Source organism: Saimiri boliviensis, chromosome 20, assembly GCF_048565385.1.
Source record: "Saimiri boliviensis isolate mSaiBol1 chromosome 20, mSaiBol1.pri, whole genome shotgun sequence".
NCBI lineage: Eukaryota > Metazoa > Chordata > Mammalia > Primates > Cebidae > Saimiri > Saimiri boliviensis.
In genome coordinates this window covers 26,344,594-26,368,722 of record NC_133468.1, presented here as the reverse complement: position 1 = coordinate 26,368,722, position 24,129 = coordinate 26,344,594, and the positions used below count along the sequence as shown (strand labels likewise).

At 38.0% G+C, this 24,129-nt stretch overlaps 1 protein-coding gene across 4 annotated transcripts in view; it reads right to left on the bottom strand.

The window, feature by feature from the left end:
- Positions 1-24,129, bottom strand: part of SDK1 (sidekick cell adhesion molecule 1) — a 948,273-nt gene that overhangs the window by 586,788 nt on the left and 337,356 nt on the right. For all 4 annotated transcript variants that reach the window (XM_039460606.2, XM_074390484.1, XM_074390483.1 and 1 more), the window contains exons 3-4: positions 7,223-7,329; positions 4,171-4,318 (exon numbers count right to left, since the gene is read on the bottom strand). In XM_039460606.2, coding sequence (XP_039316540.2) covers positions 4,171-4,318; positions 7,223-7,329 — 255 coding nt within the window. The remainder of the gene's footprint in view (positions 1-4,170; positions 4,319-7,222; positions 7,330-24,129) is intronic.

Sequence of the window (24,129 nt, the reverse complement as noted above, 5' to 3'; positions counted from 1 at the left end):
TGCTGATCTTGAATCAGCTATTCAGAACCAAAGATAATGGCTCCTTTTGGCTATCTGCTATGTATCTCAAAATGCAGACAGCACTGCAAAACCTTCCACTTATATAGACAAAATTCACATCTCCCAAAATCATCTATTTCAGCAAATGGTATCTCCATCCTGCAAGTTGCTCAGGCCAACAAAAGTCACAGAGTTATCCATCATTATTCTTTAATTTCCCGCATCCAATCCAACAGTAAATCCTACTAATTCTACTTTCAAAACATTGGTATCAGACACTTTTCAACCCCTCTATGCAAACCCAGGTTAATCCAGTTGAAAGCTAGTCTTTTAAAAGATGAGGAAAAAAGACTAGAAAAATATATGGAAAAAATAATCAAAAATGTGAAAGATGATCAGCAAATAAAGTGGAAAGAGTAAGGCTGATACAGAATCAAGAGTGAGACTGAGAGTCAGGCAGACCAGGGATTGAACCCTGGCTCTTGGTATCAGCTGTGTGCCCCAAGGTAAGTCGTTTAACAACTATCATCTTTGGTTCTGATAACTATACACAGAGCTAATTATACCTGCCTCCAAAGCAATTGTGAGGATTAGAGAAGATACATTTAAAGTAGGTACTCAATAAATAATAGCTCCTGTTAAGATTATTAATAGGCTATTCAACTAATTTTCAAGTTAGAAACATTAGACTCACTGTTTCCCTTGAAAATGAAAACAAAATCATTTAATTATAAGTCTAAAGCTCATATTTTAAAAGCAGATAATGAGATAATGTTTAAAAGTGGAGGTGGGGAGAGAAAATGAGACTCCTTCACCACATGACAAAGGTACATGTATTAGGGAACTGAACTCACACAAGGAGGTTAAAAACAGGTGCAGAGAGGCCAGACACAGTGGCTCATGCCTGTTAATACCAGCATTTTGGGAGGCAGAGGCAGGTAGAACATGAGGACAGGAGTTCGAGACCATCCTGGTCAGCATGGTGAAATCCTATCTCTACTAAAAACACAAAAAGTAGCTGGGCATGGTGGTGTGTGCCTGTAATCCCAGCTACTCAGGAGGCTGTGGCAGGAGAACTGCTTGAACCCAGGAGGCAGAGATTGCAGTAAACCGAGGTCACACCACTTCACTCCAGCATGGGCGACAGAGCCAGACTCCATCTCAGAAAAAAATTAATAGGTACAAAAGCTTGACTTGCATTTCAGTACGTGTGAAGCACCTTGAGTCAAATGCTGTAATTTTTAAATGGCATCTCTGTGGATATGTAACAAATCTGACACCATCTGACTTGTGCTAGCAATCATGTGGGTGAGGGAAACGCAAGGATGCCCTTCCATCTTCAGTCAAAAGCTGTACTTTCCTAGACATGGAAAGTGATATATCTGGGTTTTTTTCATATTTAGATTTTTTAATTTTAAAAAATTTAAACTTTTTACTGATGCATAATGGATGTACATAGTTTCAAGATACATGTAATCATTTAATACATTCATATAATTTGTAAAGATCAAATCAGTGTACCTGGGATAGGAAAGCTGTATCTCTTTGAATGATGTATAAACTTGTGGAGAAAAACACACCCATACTGATTAATGTAATCTTGCACAGCAGGTATTTAATAAATGTGGGGTGATGATGAGGTGGAAAATATGAAACTAAAGGGCCTTGCAAAAGTGTAAATATCCATAATCAGCCTCATCTCATCTCTTTAAAAAATGGTATACTGCATTATTTCCCTGAGATTAGAGATTTATCAACAGCTTCATGCTTGTAAGCAGACCATTTGTTTGATATTACACTAAGTTAAAGCCCTACTAGCATCTTTATCAGCTCACCAGGAATTAAACCAGCTTTAGCATGCATTTGCAAGTTTAAAAAATTTATGAAATTAAGAGTTATTTCATTCTATACCCTGTCACACTTGTGAATAAGTGTTGTCTCATAAATATAGCTAGAACACAGGTTAACAGATGCATTAAGACAGACTTATTTGCTACTAAGTTGAAAGAATTCTTCCACTATGAATTTTGCTGCAACTGACATCAATTAAAAGCTCCAGTGTTTGAGAAGAAAGCCTAATTCCATCTACCTCCTCATCCCTGGTACCAATTCTCCCCCATTAGAGAGCTGGATAGGCCTCCTAGACTAGTTTGCTCTTTTCAAGATACAAGAATGTATCTTGCCTGACCTTTTTTTTTTTTTTTTTTTTTTTTGAGACAGGGTCTTGCTCTGTCACCAAGGCTGGAGTACAGTAGCACCATCATAACTCAACTCCTGCAACCTCCCACTCCTGACCTCAAGCAATCTTCCCACCTCAGCCTCAGGAGTAGCAAATAGCTGGAACTACAGGTGTGTGCCACCACACCCAGCTAATTTTTTTTTTTTTTTAAGTTTTAGTAGAGATAAGATTTCACTATGTTGCCCAGCTGTTTTCAAACTCCAGGATCACTTTAAACTCAAGCAATCAGTCTCCGAAAGTGCCGGGATTACAGGAACAAGCCACCACGCCCAGCCCTTACCTGCCTTTTTAAGCCTAACAGTCTGCTAAGAATGAAAAAAATCCATCCTTCATCTTTGTTTCACCCAAACTCAAGAGGCATCTTTTATGACTGGAATTAATATAAAGTTGGATACCTAAGTAACTTGTAATGAAATAAAGAAAAAAAATACAGCAAAACCCATTTCCTAAGGTAATTGATATTTTTACTAGAATTTTTAAATATGTGGCATGCATATGTATATATAAATTTTTGTTTCCAATAACCAAAATAGAAACATCTGTGAAATAAGTTTAAGTGGTGGCTCATGCCTGTAATCCCAGCACTTTGGGAGGTTGAGGCTGGTGGATCATTTGAGGTCAGGAGTTCAAGACTAGCCTGGCCAACATCGTGAAACCCCCTCTCTACTAAAAACACAAACATTAGCCAGGCGCGGTGGCACGCTCCTGTAGTCTCAGCTACTTGGAAGGCTTAGGCAGGAGCATTGCTTGAACCTGGAAGGCAGAGGTTGCAGCAAGCTGAGATTATACCATTGCACTTCAGCCTGGGCAACAGAGCCACTGTGTCTCAAAAAAAAAAAAAAAAAAAAAAAAAAAAAGTTTAGATTCCAGCAGGATTCCAATCCAGAGGTAAAACACTGGAGACATGGGGCTTAGGGAAGGCATTCCACAGATGCTGAGGTAGGGATGAGAGACCAGAATCACGAGGCTTAGGAAAGGGATTCCACAGATGCTCCCGCAGGGAGAGAGCAAGTGGCTTCCCACAGCGACTTTCATAATTACATTTAAAATCTATTTGGCAAACTATCTCACAAATATTCTTTTGGAAAAAAGCAAAACAAGTGTTTTCTCCTGATGAATTTTTATCTGAGTGCAACCACCTGACAGCATAAATATCTGACTTCTGGCCTAAGCTTACGGCATTTCATGATTCTTCTGGAAATGTTCATCCTTGAAACCTTTATGTTTGGAATATTGTCTTTAAATTAGGTTATAAAATGTCCAGTTATGAAATATATACCAAATGTTCTTTTTAATCACTTAAAGCTCCGAGTAAAGAAAACCTGTCTGGCATTAGATAAATATCTTGAATGTGAGATAGGCAAGAACACCTTGAAATAATGCTTAACTAATCACAAAGCAACTATTCTGCAATAGATGGGTGAACCACTAATTAGATGAAGAGAAATAAAACTGTCATGGTAGGATAAAAGGATAAAGAGAAATAAGCAGTAATTACTGTTTTATCATCAGAGAAAGCAGTATCAAACATGGCTTAATAAAAGGAGGGGAAAAAAACCCACAGCTCTGTAAGTAAATACCAGCACTCATTAAATTACTACTAGGAGGCAAACACAACTCAGGGATGACAATGACATCTTAAAAGTGCATTCATAAAAGAAAAAATGGACTGTGAAGTTAGGTAAGGGTGCTCTAGCTTTAGGGCACATAACATACTGAAGAGTAACATTACAAAGCTATTTGCTTAAACTGCTTACGAATAGTCAAGCCAGTCCTAAAATAGATGTTTATTAAAGATTAGGATAGGCCTCCTAGACTAGTTTGCTCTTTTCAAACCATCAGTAACCTTAATTGGTACACTTAATGTGTAAATGGTGCCAATAAGTGACATGAAAATTTTATTTGAAGCTTTAATATTTGGAGCAACTTACATTCTGTTGCTTGGAATAATCTTGTGCCCTTCTCTAAACCAAGTCACTTGAGGTCTGGGGTAGCTGGTGATGGGTAGCAGGTTTAGAATTGCTGCATGTCCTTGAGAAACTGTTTTCCTCTGGTCCGTATCCATGAAACTTCCCATATCTGCAGAGAAAAAATAAGTGCTTTCAAGTTCTAGAAAACATTTTTGGGGGAGGGAAGAGGTCACAGATAGAAATGAGTATGTGTTACAGTAAAGTCATCTAACAACAGGACAAGCAAGACTGCAATGAACCGCTGAAGAACATGGATCTGGTATAAGTGTAGCACCAGGCAAGTCATGAGTCTCCCAAGTGCCCATGCTGCAGATGGCGTCGGCAAAGCCACATGGCTCTTTGCCCTACCTGACAACACAAGGGAATGTCTGCAACTGTCTATGATATTGAAATGAAATGCCGAAGCCATCCTAGAGCCACATGAAACAGGTTTATCAGAAACTGTCATAAAAGAGTTCCGGACATCTAGCTCCTAAATCTTTCAAACTAGTCCCAGCCAGCACCAGTCCTTGCTCTCTTCAGCTTGTTTTTTTTCATTTTTGAGGTCACTGTCTCCCTCACAGATCTTTTGGGAGCACTATTTCCTAACTACTGACAAGTCTATACAGCATTCTCCCACTCCCATATAGTTGACTTAATTTGAGGCAACCAGCGTTTGTCCAGTATTTGTTCTACTGGTAAAAACATTTCAAAAATGGAGTCATAGGAAAAAACACAGCTATTAGAATGTAGGTGTAAATGGCTAATTTTAAAACTGTTAACATTTGAAATTTTTGAAAAAAAAACCATATTATGGTCAGATAAAAATATATATACAAATAGATATGGCAAAATAGTGTATTTTTATTTATATTTAAATAAGTTTGAAATATTCCACAGAAAAGCTCTACTATCAATGCCTTCTTGATTCAAAAGAAATTTCCTATGTGACAATATCTAATATTTGAGGGAAAAGATGAAACAAATCAAAAAATCAGATTAGAAAAATATTCATACTTATTTTAAAAGAAAATGAAATTTGTTATCAAAGCAAAAGAGAAAAACAAGATTAAAAAAAATCTAAAGGTAGAGCACAGTGGCTCATACCTGTAATCCCAGGACTTTAGGAGGCCATGTTGGTCAGGAGTTTGAGGTCAGGAGTTTGAGACCAGCCTGGCCATGATCAGGAGTTTAAGGTCAGGAGTCTGAGGTCAGGAGTTTGAGACCAGCCTGGCCAACATGGTGAAACCCTGTCTCTACTAAAAATATAAAAATTAGCTGGGCGTGGTTGCGGGTGCCTGTAATCCCAGCTACTCAGGAGGCTGAGGCAGGAGAATAGCTTGAAATCGGGAGGCAGACGTTTTGGTGAGTCAAGATCGCACCATTTGTACTCCAGCCTGAGCAACAGAGTGAGACTGTCTCAAACAAAACAAAACAAAAACTAAAAGCTAGAGATATAGAATAGAAACAAAAACATAATTAAGTAAAATTCAATTTTGTAATATAGAATTTAATGTAATAATTTTGAAGCTCTTCTTCAAATATCATTTAGGTATTGATCTTCACTCCATTAATAACATTTTCAATTATTCAATTGAATAAAAGTTCTCAATTATTCTGTAAAATTCTTGGCATCACAATTTAGAAAAACTTAAGCCTTCCTAGTGATTTAAAAAAGCAGTCAAACATATATAGCATCACCACTTCACTCAATCACTAGGCTTATGGCAGAATAGTAGAATAACTAGATATTATTTTATTTCATATAGTCACACAGAAAGCTACAAGCCATAATTGGGGTTAAAATGACAAATGAGAAAATACTGTCATCGACAAATAGTACACAGCCCAACTCAGGAGCTCTTTTGTTCTCTAAAATTTATAATGATATAAAATGTAATTTAACACCTTATAACATTCTTTGCTTATTTTTAAACAAAGAGAAATTTTGGTAGTACAATCAAGATATAATAAAACAAGCTAGGCTCACTCCGTAATCCCAGCACTTTGGGAGGCTGGAGCAGGAGGATCCCTTGAGGCCAGGCATTAGAGATCAACCTGGGCAACACAGTGAGATTCCCTCCCCTACCAAAACCAAAATAAATTAGCCAGATTAGCCAGGCATGGTGGCAGACAGCTATGGTTCCCACTACTCAGGAGGCTGAGGAGGGAGGATCACTTGAGCCCAGTTCAAGCTTGCAGTGAGCTATGTTTGTGCCACTGCACTATAGCCTGGGAGACAGAGAAAGATCTGTCACAAATATATATTTATTTATATACATATTACATATATCAGCTATATATTTGATATATAATATATAATTATTATATTCTGTCTGTATTTTATATACATAAATACATAAAATTAAGTAGGCAGTCCATTTTTATTCTTCATAGATTTTGAATTAGAAAAAGGACTAAATACTTTGCATAGGCCAAGTTCACTCTCCTGTTTCTCCTCAAGACTACAGGAAAATGTAAGCTTCCTGCATTCTTTCTCCTTCATTTACATCTAAAAGTTTCATTCTCCAAAATGAATCTGCTGAATAAAGAATTAATAAATCCCCATAACATGAATACCGTCTGGGATACTTACTATCCATGTACTTTTCGTGCTGCAGCAAAAAGATTTCTAAACGAATCATCATTGGGAAGAACTGACAATGAATGAACTTTGACCTAAACAGACTTAACTTTTTACTTTAAAAATATTTTGAATCCAAACATAGTACAAGCTAAGAGCAGCTGATTCATAAAACAGAAGGCATCCTATTCACTTTTTCATCCTCCTCAGAGCCTTGTAGGGTCCTGAATCTTTTCAAATGAAGAAAAGTGGCCTCTGCCTCATAGGCCCCTCTCCCGTCCAGCCACACTGGCTGCTTACTTATCTCTCACTGAGTTTAGCAATTATTCTACTAGAAATAGAACCAAAGATAAAAATCTCAGTTACTACAATGGTGAAAAGTGATTCTGATTCACTACCCAGCGACACTTTGTTCTTTAACATTTGGACATCTCCCTACTGTACACATACATGCGACGTGAACTTCTGATTTTCTTTGCAGGAGTGCTCCCATTCTGTTTCGCACCACGCAGCGGTAAAACCCAGCATCAAGTTTCTGCAGAGATGGAATAATATACCTGTTGAATACGAGAAAAAAGTGTTAGTGCTTATATCCAGTGTTAACAGTCATATCTAACCATCAGATGCTATTTTATCAAACAGTACTGGCATCTCATTTAGTATATGCTCAACAAATACTTTATTTTTGGTAACCTAATATCTGTGCAATCCTTCCCTAACCAAGACGCTTACTAGAATTACTATTTATTTCTGAGATTATTGCACTGATACCTGTCTCCCCAAGAAGGCTGTAAATATCACCCAAAGCTAGGATCTACTCTATCTTATTCATCATTGCAATGTGGTGTCTAGCACAGTGCCATGCACACAGGAGATATTACAACTGGTGGAATGAGAAAGGTTAAATAATTAGAAGTCATTTTTTTTTTTTTTTTTTTTGAGATGGAGTTTCGCTCGTTACCCAGGCTGGAGTGCAATGGGGCAATCTTGGCTCACCGCAACCTCCGCCTCCTGGGCTCAGGCAATTCTCCTGCCTCAGCCTCCTGAGTAGCTGGGATTACAGGCACGCACCACCATGCCCAGCTAGTTTTTTGTATTTTTAGTAGAGACGGGGTTTCACCATGTTGACCAGGATGGTCTCAATTGCATTTAAACTAGCCCTCTCAATAAAAAGTCATTTGTAATTCTCTCTCCACAGAACGTCAGAATTTCCAAAGATTATTCCTAAAACTGGCGATAGTCTTAACACCATATCTGGTATCTCTCTACATGAAAGGGCAAACAACACTTTCAGGATGAGATACAGAGTTCATCAAGGCAGAGAAAGCAATGCCATCAGGAGGCCTCTCTCCAGTCACTAATGACTAATGTGAACATACCTCAGCATAGCATATTCACTTCCTTTCCTTACTTCTCCACGTATGCCCTGACGTTAACTTTAAAAGCTTTTTTCAGATGATAAAAAAGTCATTTCATCTGTATTTTCCACTTCTGTGACTATAAGGAATCATCCTTCAATTCCATGCCTGTCTATATTTTTAGTATATCTTCAAAGGAAAAAAATAAATAAAAGATATAGTTTCTATAAAAGCCTTGCTTTAGGTTTACTACTTAGTTTCGTTACTTGGGATGTTTTAAAATCCATGAGCAAGTGAAGATATGTAACAACAATCACTTGAAATGAGTTTTACAACTCCTGAGCCTACACCTAAGCTGCCCAAGATGGTACAGTAATTGAGTTCCTGGCCAGATTCACAAACAAATTAAGAGTAAGGTATAAGCAAACTACATAGCTAAGAAAGAGTTAATATTCAAAATACATGAGGGGCCAGGTGTGGTGGCTCATGCCTATAATCCCAGCACTTTGGGAGGCTAAGGCAAGCAGACCACTTGAGGCCAGGAGCTCAAGACCAGCCTAGTCAACATGCTGAAACCCAGTCTGTACTAAAAATACCAAAATTAGCTGGTGTGGTAGTGTGTGCCTGTAATCCCAGCTACCTGGGGGTGCTGAGACAGGAGAATCACTTGAACCTGGGAGGCAGAGGTTGCACTGAGCTGAGATCACACCACTGCACTCCAGCCAGGGAACAGAGCAAGATCCTGTTTCAAAACACACACACACACACACACACACACACACACACACACACACACACACTACATGAGGAAAAAATAGCTAAAAAGAAATACTCTTAATACAGGCAAAGACACTAGATAGACATTTCTCCAAAGCCATACACATGGTCAACAGATGTATGAAAACGTGCTCAATGTCCCTAGTCATCAGGAAAATGCAAACCCAAACCACAATAAGATGTCATCTTACCCCTGTTGGGATGGCTACTATCAAAAATATGAAAAAATAAATGTTGCTGACAATGTGGAGAAAAAGGTACATGGGAATGTAAATTGGTGTATCCACTATGGAAAACAGTATAGAGGTTTCTTTAAAAATTACACATACAATGACCATATGACCAGCAAATCCCACTTCTGGGTATATTTTCAAAGGAACTCAAATAAGGATCTCAGACGTCTACACTTCATGCACACTGCAGCATTATCCACAACAGCCAAGACATAGAAACAACTCAGGTGTCTGCTGAGAAATGGAGAAAGAAAATGTGGTATATACACACAATGGAATATTATTCAGCCTTAAAAAGAGAGAAATCCTGGCATTTGCTACATCGCATAAGATCCTCAGGTTCATCTAAGTGAAGCAAACCAGAAACAGAAGGACAACTGCTACCTAATACCACTTATGAGAGGAATCTAAAATAGTCAAGTTCATAGAAGTGGAGAGTAAAATGGTGGCCACTAGAAGGTACAGGGGAGGGGAATTGGGAAGGAATCCAAGAGCAGAAAGTTTCGTCTATAGGAGATGGGTAAGTCCTACAGAGCTCCTGCAAAGCATAGTGTCTACAGGAAGAATACTGTATTACATATTTTAAAGTATGCTAAGAGAGTAAGTCTTACGTGTTTTTAATCACACAAAAACAATAATAAAGAGGGCAGGAGGAAACTTTTGGAGGTGATGGAGAGATGTATGCCATATATGGTGGTGAAGTTTTCATGGGTGTATAATTATCTCACAACTCATCAAGTTGTACACATTAGATGTACAACTTTTAGCTTTTTCTATATCATATCAAAAAATATGATAATGTATCATATCAAATGTATGCAGGTTGCAGTTGAATAAGTGACATCATATTTGAACAAAAAACAAAAAAGACTTGAGGCTTGGATACTTTTCACATATGGGAAGGTGTCTATCGTAAGAAAGAAAAGAAACCAGCCTGGGCAACATGGCAGAACTCTTTCTCCACAAAAAGTACAAAAATTAGCCAGGTGTGGTGGTGTGAACCTGTAATCCCAGCTACTTGGAAGGCTGAGGTGGGAAGATAGCCTGAGCCTGAGAGGTAGAGGATGCAGGAGCAAAAATGGTACTACTGCACTCCAGCCTGCGTGACAGAGCCAGAGCCTATCTCAAAAAAAAAAAAAAAAGGAAAAGAAAAGTAGCTCAAATATACGAATTTCCGAAAAGGGGAGAATAAAACAGAGTGATGTATTCTTTACCCCCCAAAAAAAGATACTCTAGTAATACTTGTCTACAATTTAAACATATTTCCTTTTACAAACTATAATCAGAGAAACCTTTCCAAAATCGAGTAAAAGACAAAGTGTACACTATGCTGTATTTGCTCAGTTCCCAAGCACACCTTGAATCACTTATATTCAACTCATTGCTCATGTTTTTATTCAAGTATGTACAATTAGACAACCTGAAAAAGGAACTGATAGGCATAATTTTAAGTGATTAAAACGTTTGGACAACACAAGTAATTCAAGATTAAGCAAATATTAATCAAAGTTTGTTTTCCCCTCTGATAATCTTCTTGAGCACCTAGAGAAGGATTAATAAAATCTTTTACAAAGAAAAAATATTGCTGAATTTTCATCTTAAAATTCTTATTCTTGCATGTGGAATGGTTCATCTAAAACAAAATTAATTAGTGAATACGATGACAAAAACATCAAATTGAACACGATGAGCTGATGCCATTTATTTAAGTTACAAATCCAGACCAGGACTATGTGCAGTTTTGATTACTATAAGCTGTGATTACAGTAGAGGGGAGTTTTGATAAGCTTAAAACAAAGTCAACAAAAGTTTTTGGAAAGAAATAGCACAAGTCATTGCAGTATATATTTGAAACACTACAAAGACAGTTTTATCACTGCAACATAACCATATTTATATGACTGTTCATTCTACTTTTTCCTTTTTTTCGGTAGCTAAATAGGTCTTAAATTCTTATGAATTTCTATAGTATTCCTATGTACTAATGCACAAAAATAGAACTGCTTTCAAACACTAGGGAGAAACAGAGATAAAATTAATATTAAACATATGCTGTTTTGTACCATCTCTTTAGTCTAATGGCTCACGAGGGAAAAAAATACAAAAAAAAGTTGCAAAGTCCTCTACCTATTATGGGAATTCCTACCCAAATTATGTTCACCTAACAGATGGGAATATTCATTGTAAGTCTATTGTTTATAAACACACATTTTAAAGCAGGCAAAGTTTCTTGGCTCTTTATAAGAAAGTATGATAAAATCTTAGCACCATATGCCATATAGAAAATGCCTGTTCCTATTTCAACTCCACACAGCAGGGAATGTTTGCATTCACTGTATCAAGGCAGAATTCTACTCAACTAACAGAATGTTTTCCAGGGTCAGCTCATCATCAGGAATGGCAAAGAAAATAAAACACAGAATCCAAACAAAAACCAAGGGCCTAAATGTCCATTTCTGCGAATAGGAGAATGCCTCAGCTGTGACCTGCAACTCGCAGTGGACCATGGGAACACCCCTAGAACCCCTAGAATTTCTTTAGGAAGCAGCATCAGGTCCATCTCATGGTCCATCCCATGAACAATTGCTTAGACTAGACATCTGACATTTTCAGTCTGCCTAGGATCTGAATCACTTCCCTATATCTGGAGAATTCTCCACCCTATGAGCTTTTGTGGAGATAGGGCTTAACTCAAATTAAAGGCTAAAAAGATTACATATGGCTATTTCCAGACCACAGCCTCCACAGGTACCAGGTCTGAGACATAGCATGGCCAATTAGACACATGTGCTCTAGATTTTTAAATCTGGGGCTGGTCATACCCAGGAAGAGGCTAAAGGAGAATTCAACTGACAGCAACAGTAGTGGGGGCAGAGTGGAGCCCTAGTCCAGAGGAGCAGTGGAGTGTCCAGTGCCAACTGGGGCAGTGGCTCAAGCAGTGATGCCCAGTGTGTGGTGGGGCCAGCAGCAAAACCCTCATGGGACTAGTTCTGGAGGAACTGTGGCTCACTCCATTCCTGTCCAATCTCCAAGCTACCTAGTGATTGATTCTAAGGGCACCCCAATATCCATTCAACAACTCACACAAGAGAAAGCTGGTTTCTGTGGCTTTAGAACCCTTTAAAATTTCACTCCATAGAACACGGCCAAAATAATTTTGGCTGAAATATATTCTTAAGTTACTAGGTGTTCACCACGGTCACAGCAAAACTTAAATAATACCTCGTAGAATCATTTCTTTGAGAAAAAGAAAAACATGGCTTCCTGCTAAACTACCAAAAATCATGAGAAGATAAGGAATCCCCCCAAATTGGGACACATTTACCTGTTATAAGAAGTCTTCTTGAATATGAGCCACTAAAATTTTAGAAAATATCTCACAAAATAGTACTTCAGAATAGTTACTGTTCAGCAGTCCTTTACAAGCACTGCCAGATGCTATGCCTGAGTCTACCTGTCACAGCCACAAAACCACAGCTTCATCATAGAGGGGAAAATTTATACTTTCCCTATATGGTCAGGGAACCTAATTTGAGTCACAAGAAAAAGTCTGCATATTCATTAAAATTAGATGCAAGAGTTTTCTTTTTCAATGGTGGGGGGACTGTTAATATCCATTTTATGTCACTTTAGATAAGACTATTCTCCACAACTGTAATTTTTATGCTGGTATAAAAATATCTATTTTGCATGAAAATAAGCAACCAAGTTCTATAATAAGCTTTTATACCTTGGACCAAAGCCTATTCTTATCGTTAAAGTGAAAAAAAAGGGTTAAGGTAAAAATAACTGTAAGCCATTTATGTCCTTCTTGGAAACACATCAATTCTCTTTTCTTTGGAATGGCATGATAAAGAATTGTTTTCAATTTTATTTTTACAAATTTTTTAGATGAAATTTTAAAAATCCAAGTGGAATAAGTCTATAGCAGGTTTTCTCCTGAAGCAAAACAATGAAATGAAAAATCCAGACTGTGCCATGATATGCTGTCTTAGAAAAAGAAAAACAAAAGAAAATTCAGGCTGAAATTTGTTAAGAAAGAGATAACATATATGCAACTTTGATGGTATACACAACATGCTAACAGGTCCTAGGCATCAGGCAAGCTTTAGTTTTTAGTTCTTTCAAAAGAATTGAAGTAATCAATATGAAGTTAAATTAAACAGTATGGTAATGATGGAAGTTATACAAAGGGAACACACCATTTGCAAAAGTTATTTAATCTGTATTTTATTTACGTCAAAATTCATATTAAATTGAGAAGGGCAATAAACAGGTCCCTGTGTGGAAGGCTCTATGGAATTTGTAGCACTTGCTTCAGGAATATAAATCTGGCGAATATAAGCTCTCTGGGTATCAATTAGATGTTAATCTTCCACAACCTTTTTATTGACACCATACCATGAATGAGTATATTTAAATTTTATCTTCATTAACAGTTATGAAAGCCAATCCAAAGATTTAAGAATTAATGTTGAAATGTTCCCAAGAATCCTCCTCTGGGACTCCAGTTTATGTGATTTTCTCTAACATAAACAATGCTTTGGGGATCATTCATTCTTCATTCATTCCTACTTTTCCTTATTAAATCACTGGCAGAAAATGTGCAATCCATAGTTAGTGAAGCAGGAACAGATGACTAGAACCGTCTGTCAAATCTCCTGTGAGGATGAAATGCTCTCTCAAGTCAGTAAAAAAGGAATTTCAGAAAACCTTCGGAAAAGAGGCCACTGATTTTTTTAGGGCTAAAAGTCTTTTACTGCATTTCTATTGACTTAATTCTTTATAATGTCAGGTTCTCTATGAACATAAAAGTTGGGACCATTGCATCAAGAATTAAAGAATGAAGGTAAATGCTAGTTTCTAGACAGTAAAAAAAAAAAAACAAAACACCAAGACACAATGGAAAAACGACCTAAACCACTCTATTATGCGTTATAATATAAACATGTGCAAATTAAAAACATAAACTTTTAAAGCTTCCACTTGTCTCATTTGGGAGTATTTGTCAACAATGAATTATGTTACAGAGTAGTTTGGTCATCCTGTTTAAAGATCTTTACTTAGCTTCCACAATGATCCCTAGACAAAGAACCAATAATTATCTAAATCCAAATCATTTCCAATGAGAACTTTAAAAAGCCTAATGTTAATTCTGTGTCAGAGATTCTCCATAAACATTCATATCTGTTATGACCATATAGAGTTCAAAAAAGCAGTCAAACTAAAGCCAGAAACAAATACAAATAGTGCTCAACTTTGTGGGGAGAATATGAACACGAGGTCACACCATGTTAATATTATGGATCTAAATCAAATAAGATAGCACATATTGTTCTTGCTGTTGTAAGCAAGGCAATTCATAGAGGATAGGCCCAAAGAGGAGTTAACTAGAAGAAGGGAGCTGACATAAACCAAGGTTAGAAAAATGGAAGCTGAACATCAAGATGGACAACTAGAAAAATGAAGCCCTTTTCAGGAAGATGTAGATGGGAGCCACATGCAATTAGGTTGGCTGATGAGGAAACCAACTGAGAAAACAGTTCTCAATTAAATATAATAGACTATTCTTCTTGGTGAGGAGAGGGAGCGCTCAATAGATTAAAATAAAATGAAAACAAAAAGCATGTAGAACCTGAGCATGGTGGCTCACACCTGTTGTAATCCCAGCACTTTGAGAGGCCAAAGTGGGTAGGTCGCTTGAGCCTAGGAGGTCTGAGACCAGCTTGAGCAACATGGTGAAACCCTCTCTACAAAACATACAAAAATTAACCAGGTATGGTGCCGTGTGCCTGTAGTCCCAGGTACTGGAGAGACTGAGGTAGGGAGATCACTTGAGCCAGGATGGCAGAAACTGGAGTGAAATCTCACCACTGCACCCCAGCCTGGGCAACAAAGTGAGACCCTGTCTAAAAAAAAAAAAAATCATGTCAAGAAATCTTCCCCATAGCTTAGTGATGAATTTTAGTTATATAATTTGTCGCAGGGTCTCAAGCTTAAGGAATATCACCAAAGGATAAGTTTGGGGAAAAAATGAACCTGTTAATAACATTAAGCCTTCAGATACATAAACACAGTGTATCTGCCCATTGATTTAGGTATTATTTTTTTTTCTCTCAACATTGTTTTGAAGTTTTCAGTGTAAAGATCTTACAGACCCTTTGTCAGATTTATCCTTAAGATCCCTTTGTACTATCTTAAGGTTTTTTTCTTCTTCTTGAGATAGAGTTTTGCTCTTGTTGCCCAGGCTGGAGTGCAATGGCACAATTTCAGCTCACTGCAACCTCTGCCTCTCAAGTTCAAGTGATTCTCCTGCTTCAGCCTACTGAGTAATTGGGATTACAGGCATGCACCACCTACCTTTAATTTTACAGACATGCCCAGCCTACCTTAAATTTTAAATACATAATTTCAAAAATTTTTTGCTAGTATATAGAAATATAATTGATTCTTATATGTTGCTCTTCTATCTTGTAATGTTGCTAAACTCACTTATTAGCAGCTTTTTAACTTCTTTTTGAGACAGAGTCTCGCTGTGTCACCAGGCTGGAGTGCAGTGGCTTGATCTTGGCTCAGTGTAACCTCTGATTCCCTGGTTCAAGCAATTCTCCTGCCTCAGCCTCTTAATTAGCTAGAATTACAAGTGCATGCCACCATGCTCAGCTAATTTTTGCATTTTTAGTAAAGACAGTTTCACCATGTTGGCCAGGGTGGTCTGCATCTCCTGATCTCATGATCCATCCACCTTCACCTCCCAAAGTGCTGGGATTACAGGTATGAGCCACCGCACCCAGCCACAGCAGCTTTTTAAAAATATGTAACATATTTTCTACATAGATAATCATGTCATTTGAAAATAAATACAGTTTTACTTCTTCCTTTACAATCTGGATGCCTTTTCTTTTTCTTGCCTTATTGCACTGGCTGGTAACTCCAGTAACTGGGATTTGCAAATTTGAAAAATTATTTCTTCAAATATTTGTTCTCTCACTGCTTCCTTTGGAGATTGTAATTATACATCTATTAGGCCATCTGAAGCTTTCCTGCAACTCACTTATGCCCTTTTCATTGTGTTTGATTTTTTTTTCTATTTGCCTTTTATTTTAGATAATTCTATTGCTATATCTTTATTAATATCTTCTTCTGTGATGTCCAGTCTCCCGAGAGTCTCATCCAGTGTTTATTTCACATATTATAGTTTTCATCTTTATAAGTTTGATTTCTGCCTTTTTTGTGTTTTTCATGTCTCTACTTTGATCATATACAATACAGTTATAAATGATTCACTGTCTTTCTCTACTAATTTTAATAACTGTATCAGTTCTGGCTTGGTTTCAATCAACTGATTTTTCTCCTCATATGGGTCATGCTTTCCTGAAACTCTATATGTTTGATAATCTTTGATTAGATTCCAGACACTGTGAATTTTCCCTTGTTCGGGACTGGAAATTTTTGTATTCTTATAAATATTCATGAACTTTGTACTCTGATACTGTAAAGATATTTAGCAACAGTTTGATCCTTTGGGGTCTTGCTTTTCAAGACTTTTCAGGCAGGAACAGAGCAGTATTTGGTCTAGGGCTAATAATTCTCCAGACCCAAGACAATTCTACCTGATAAACGTATGAGGTTTTATGGTTTGGCTGGTGAGAACAGACACTCCATCCAATCCTGTATAACCAGAGGGAACTATTACATCGAATCTTCTTGGGTAGTCCCTTTCCTTTACCTGGGGTAGTTTTTTTACATGAATGTGCTGATGAATATATTCTGCCAAATCCTCAAGAAGGGCTCTCTGGAGGTCTCCAGCATTCTTTTTCTATGTAGCTCTCTCTTTTCCAGTACCCTGTCCTTAGAAATCTAGCTGCCTTGATCTTGCCAAACTCTCGGCTCTCTTGAACTCAGAAAGTCCTCTAGGTTCTGCCTGGGTTTTCCTTCTCTGTGCCACAGCCTAGAAATCCCCTCAAGGCAGTAAGCAGAGAGCAATCATGGGGCTCACCTTGTTTGTCTTCCCTCTCTCAGGGATCACATTCTTTCACTGCCTAATATCCAATGCCTTGAAATCGGTTCACATTTTTTGTCCAGTTTTACAGTTGTTTCAAATGAGGAAGTAAATCTGATCCCAGTTACTTTGTCTCAGCCCAGGTTGCCAATTTTTAGGGGGACAAAGAGCAAGAGAGGACTCAGCAACAGAATGAGACAACAGTTCTAGAAGCTGCCCTTTCACTTAAGCTACATATCCCACCATATTGGATGCTGCCAGATATATCTGTTGTGAATAACAATGTTGTGGGGAGGTTCTATTAATCTCAAAGAAGAGTCAAGCACACATCTGTAATGTCCTGGAATAAGATTATGCCTTCTGCAGAAGGAAACTACATACACTGTAGAGTGTTATGACCCCTTAGATATTAAAAAAATATGACAGTGTGGGAACATAGTGAGATACCATCTCTACAAAATACATATACACACTCCAGCCTAAGCAACAGAACAAGACTCTATCTTGAAAGAAAAATAAAATATGCAACAGGAGACAACTATGATGACAGAATTACTGACAGAACTATGTAACTATAAGAGTAAGACTACTCTCTCAGTTACACAAAGGCCTCACCAATTGATAGAACAGTTAAACACTCAGGCCTGGGATTATACAAGGGTCACCTTGATCCAGAAAATGAAGATGCCACACCATAGCCTTATTCATGCGTGGCCAAAGGGAGCAGAGTGAAGGAATATCCTTCCAAGTAGACAGAGTTGTAAGTAGTACCTTTGGTACTTAACTTTGAAAAGGGAGAGATTTGCGAAAGAAATAGCTTGAGAATGGATATAAAGAGACACTTGGGCAGTGACAAATGGCATGGCTGATGGGAAAGAGGCCTGGCAGAAACATGACTGGAAATTCAGAAACAAGAAAGTCATATGTTAATAGCCCAATGGGGGAGGCTACAATATGTGGATTTTTTATATCACTAGAGAGCATCCACTTCGGATAAGGCACTCATCAATCAATTGAAGAGGATGACTCAACTGTGGGTGTCATTCAGATTTCTTCTCAAAGAATAAAATGAGGCATAAATTGGTCAGGTTGGCAAGGACTGAGGCTATGAATGAATCCAATAGCAACAGCTTCTCCTCACAAAAGTTAATCTGGCTTTTGCCAATGCCAGTAGTCAAACCTGGCAATAGCAGAGATGGACACTGAACCCTCAGTGAAACATGATTCTTCAAGCTGGCCACTTGTGACTGGCTGCGTATACCTGACCTTTCTACCATGCAAACATGCAGTGACTCTTCCTATCAAACTCAGTAACTTCTCTGGATACGGGTTTGCATTCCCTGCTCATTGACTCAGCCAGCACGAAAATCTGGGGACTTACAGAATATCTAAACTTAAGCATGGCAGCCTGCACAGCATTGTCCCAGATCAGGGATTCATTGTACTTATTAAAGGAGGTATGAAAAAAGGCATTTTCTCCAGGGGATCCAGTAGGCCCAGTACACATTGCCTCACCTGGAAGTAGCCACACTAACAGGATTGGAAACAACACCTGGTAGTGTTGGCTGGACATGGTGGCTCATGCCTTTAATCTCGGCACTTGGGGAAGCCAAGGATGAATCACTTGAGCCTAGGAGTTTGAGACCAGCCTGGGCAACATGGTGAAACCCTGTCTCTACAAAAAATAGAAGAATAAGCATATGAAGGTGGTTGACACCTATACTCCTAGTGACTTGGGAAGTTGAGGTGGGAGGACCAACTGAGTCCAGGAGGTTGAGGTTGCAGTGAACTATGATTGGGCCACTGCACTCCAGCCTAGGCAACAGAGCAAGATCCTGTCTTAAAAAAATATATACGTACATGTGCATGTGCGTATGCGTATGCCTGTGTGTGTGTGTGTGTGTGTGTGTCTGTGTGTGTGTTGAATCAGTGGCCATAACTAAGAGGTCAAGATATGATTGGCCCCTATCCTGGCCATCTATTTGTTTTTTCTCAACTTTAGGCCCTTTTGGATTAGAGATCTGAGTTCTCAGGGGGAAGATTTCCCACAGAAGAAAACGGGACCCAGAGACTTTGACTCTCTAATTCATCCTAGTCACTTTGTGCACTTTGTGTCAGTGGGATGGTGAAAAAGAAAGGAGTTACTATACTGATGGAGGTAAATGACTCTAATTACCCTAAAACACTAGAGTTGATACCATACAGCAGAGGCGAGGAGGAAAGAAGTCACTGTGGTATCTCTTAGTGCTTGCAAGCCTAGTTGCAATTACAGCATCCAGTGCCCAACAAAAATCCCATTCAAGGCAACTAAAAGCTGAAATGAGGACCTGGGCCACCTAGTCCCAAGCAAATTCGACCAGCTGAAGAGCAGGCTGAGAGTTATACATACCTAGAATGGGCAGGAGAAAAAATAAATACCAATTACAGCCTTGAGACTTGGTCTAGTAAGAAAAACAGCTTGTTCCACTAACCCTCTTGAATCAAGTTCTTGTTAGAAACTATAGCTGACTATCTTCTTAGAAAGGACTCTTTCATGATTTATACTTAATAATATATACAAGTCACTTTTACTTGTAACTATTATACTGAATAATAGTTACAAGTAAAACTGAGCGTTTAAGGAACAGACTCAATTTTATCTTCTTGTGCCCCACTTTAAAAATCCTTTTGGTCTGGAAATGGTGGCTCACACCTGCAGTCCCAGCACTTTGGGAGACAAAGGCAGGAGGACTGCTTGAGACCAAGAGTTCAATACCAGGCTGGGCAACATAGCAAGACCCTGTATTTAAAAAGAAAAATAGCTAGCTGTGGTGGCACGCATCTGTGATCCCAGCTACTAGGGAGGCTGGTGCAGAAGGATCACTTGAGCCTAAGAGTTAGAGGCTGCAATGAGCTAGGATCACACCACTGCAGTCCAGCCTGGGTGACAGAGTGAGAAGGAAGGGAAGGAGGAAGGGACCTGTTGGGTCCACCTTTTACTTGAGCTGCTACCATAGTCAACACTTTCAGGCAGCCTTGAGTGGCTTTATGGTGGTGCAGCTGGCATCACTTTGCCTCAACCCATGCCTCATATTTCTCGCTTCCTGTCTTGGGGATTTTCTGGCACCACAGCTAGGATGTTTAGTTGCATACTAATGCTTGAGCTAATTAGAAATGAAAGGCTAATAACCATGGGGCCCACTTATCAGTCAAGTACAGGAGCTGATCAATATTTTTCTCTTTTACCCTCTAGGGTGGGCATTTCTGAGATGCATTTCATAAGACTCCATAGAAGTTCCAAAAAAGATTGAGCTCCAGCCACTTACAGTGATTGCCAATATGATTCGGCATCCCTGCACTAGTGCTTCCTTCCTCCCTGCTTCATTCCCTTGCTTTTACACTTGCTACCTGGGATGACATTCACAAAGGAAGAAAGAGAAGCAAGCTTTGTCTCCACCACTATCAGCAGAACATCCCAAGAAGTTATTAGACACAGAACTGTCTGATTCATTACAAATATTGTCCCAGTTTATTGCTTGCCTTTTAACTTGTAAGGATTATTTAAGCATATGGACGTATAAAAATGTTTCATATTTTACACAAAACTTGTAAATATTTTGTTAATTTATCTGTGATCTGTTGCTGGTGAATTTTCTCAATGATTCTACACTTTGTCCTTGTATAGTCTGAGATTATTCAAACATTCCCTTTTTTTATATTTAATTCTTCAATGTATCTGAAATTATTTTGATGTTTAACGAGGATTTGTTTTGAATGCTGTTTCCAAAAAATCACTTTTTAGCATTGGTTTGAGAGCTTGTTTGATGATATATTTTTTTAATAAATATAATAGTCTGGCTCAAAATGCACCTCTGGTATATATTTTTTAATTTTATACCATTAATATGTTACTTAATTATTATGGCATTCTAATATGTCTTAGCTCCTAGTAAAAAAATGTCTCCCCATTATTCACTTAAGGTTTTGAAAATTTGTTGATATTCTTCTGTTTATATTTCCAGATGAGCTTTAGAAAAACTTCATCAGTCAAGTTACTTCCCTAGAAAATCCCATTGGCATTTTTTAAAATATCCAGGTACAGTGGCTTACACCTGTAATCCAGTACTTTGGGAGGCCAAGGCTGACGGATCACTTGAGACCAGGAGTTTGATATCAGCCGAGGCAACACAGCGAAACCCCACCTGTACAAAAATTACAAAACTTAGCCAGGTTTGGTGGTGACTCCTGTAGTCTCAGTTACTTGAGACACTGAGGCAGGAGGCCTGATTGAGCCCAGGAGACTAAGTCTGAAGTGAGCCATGATCATGACACTGTACTCCAGCCTGGGCAACTGAGTGAGACCTCGTCTCAATAAAGTAAAATAAGCTATTGATACTAGGTTTCTTAAAAACGCTACTGATGTTAGGCTAAAATTCTATGATGGTTTCAGAGGAACTGTAATTTTTACAGCATTTGGGTTTCCTACATAAGGATCTTCTTTTATATCTCATTATAAATTTTCCATGTGGGTTCTACTCATTTCTTATAAAACTTATTCCCAGATATTTCATAACTTTTCTTGTTACTGTGAAATGTTTGCCTTTTTATAAAACAAAAGAAAAAACTAACTTTTCCCTTAACCTTTCCTATTTTCCCTGTAACAAAGCAAGAATAAACATCCATCAAATTTCTATTTTTATACTGTCATTGAAATTGAACCACTGAGGCAGGTTACAGAAGAAAACTATAAAAATTTTAGGAGTTTAGAGCATACAATTATTCTTTCTGTTACAATAATAAATATTGTTCCTAGCATTAAGAAATACCTGGCTTATGTGTATGTGTATCTTGAATGTAATTACAACAGACTTTTTTTAAATCTCAAAGTAGAAAATAATTTAGAGTAAATGCTTTCTGAAAAGAATACAAATCCACCTAAGACATCGATGCAAACTTGGTTTAACTGCTGAACTACCATCAACTTACCAATATAGTCACCTGTGCCTAAATGTAGGCAATGTAAACATGAGTCACGTAGACATGAGCATTAATATGAAATATAACATCTGAGGCCAGGCACAGTGTCTCATGCCTACAATCCCAGCACTTTGGGAGGCCAAGACAGGCAGATCATTTGAGGTCAGGAGTTCGAGACCAGCCTGGCCAACATGGTGAAATCCCCTCTCCACTAAAAATGCACAAATTAGCCAGGTGTAGTGACGCATGCCTGTAATCCCAGCTGCTCGGGAGGCTGAGGCAGAAGAATTGCTTAAGTCCAGGAGATGGAGGTTGCAATGAGTTGAAATCACACCACTGCACTTCAGCCTGGGAGACAAAGCAAGATTCCGCCTCAAAAAAAAGGAAAGAAATATAACATTTGAAATTCACTGTGCAGTGTGTAATGCACACAGCAAAGAAAATGGTATTTTAAGTCATAGCTAGAAAAAAATAAATGTATAGTATTTGTTCTTTATAAGGTGAGCATTTTCATAACTGACACCAAAGTGGAGAAAAATAAAAACTCTGTTAAGGCAGGAAAGTTATCATTTTCATAAAGTATCCATGTTTTTTTTCATTTGAAACTTAGAAAGGTCTCATGAAGACTAACATGTTAACTAAAGGTGCTTATTGGAAGGAATTAGATGAAAGAGTACTTTGGAAAAAACAGCATGAGATTTTTAGGCAGGTTTTAATATCTTAAAAAAATAGCAAAATATGATAGATTTCTGAAAACCCATCTCAGTGTCTGAGGCCCTCATTGAATGTAGTATAATTTATGACATCCACTCCAAACAATACTTGCTTCAGAATCACTGATTTCTTATGTTTCCCATGTCACAGTACTAAAGCACCTAGCTTATTTTAACTGTCCATATGCAATGAGTCACTCCTTCAATCTTGCTTCAATACAACCAACAATGTTTTGTCTTCTTGTGTGTTTCCAATGAACAAATAGATTTGCAAAGGGAAGAAGCCATGCAAATAGAGTTCCACCTCTTCATGTAGTTTTAAGTTGACTGAAAATTGTTTTATCATACACTTGAAAGACTGCATATAATAGCATATTGTACATTTTGGCATTTAAAATAAAACTGTTACACAATTTTTTAAATTCAATTTTGGAGACAGAGTCTCACTCTGTCACCCAGGCTGGAGTGCAATGGCATGATCTCAGCTCACTGCAACCTCTGCCTTCCAGGCTCAAGTGATTCTCCTGCCTCAGCCTCCCGAGTAGCTGGGATTGCAGGCATGCATCACCGCGCCCAGCTAATTTTTGTATTTTTAGTAAAGATGGGGTTTCACCATGATGGCCAGGCTGGTCTTGAACTCTTGACCTCAAATGATCCACCCGCCTCAGCCTCCCAAAGTGCTGGGATTACAGGTGTGAGCCACTATGCCAGGCCTAAACAGTTGTTTTAAATAGAGATGCTGCTTACCTTATGAAGGTATTATGTCCCAATTAACCTATCATACATTAAAAATATCCTAGGTCAAAAATGCATTGAACATACCTACTCTCACAGACATCATGGCTTAGCCTTTCCTACATTAAGCATGCTCCGAACACTTATATTAGCCTAGAAATGGGCAAAATCATCTAACACAAAACTTACTTTATAATAAAGTACTGAATATCTCATATGACTTATTAAATCCTATACTTAAAGTGAAAAACAAAATGGTTTCTCACCTACATCAAGTCAAAAAATTGTTGAGTTGAACCAGCACAAGTTGGGGACACTCTGCCTTTTCAGCAAAATGCAAATAATACTTTTAGATCCATATTATCCATTTAAAAATGAAAAGAATTCTTTAATAGTTTGAACTTTGATATTATTTTTTCTTACTCTAGCACCCTCAAGAGAGAGTTCCACAGAAAGACTCAGATAAGGGAGAGGTGTGCTTTCTTCTCTGATGGAGGAGAAATCACTACTGCAGGTATTCAGAAAAGAGAAATGGGTTGGTGCCTATACAAAGGCATGTTCTCAGGAAATTCAGTTTCAGAAA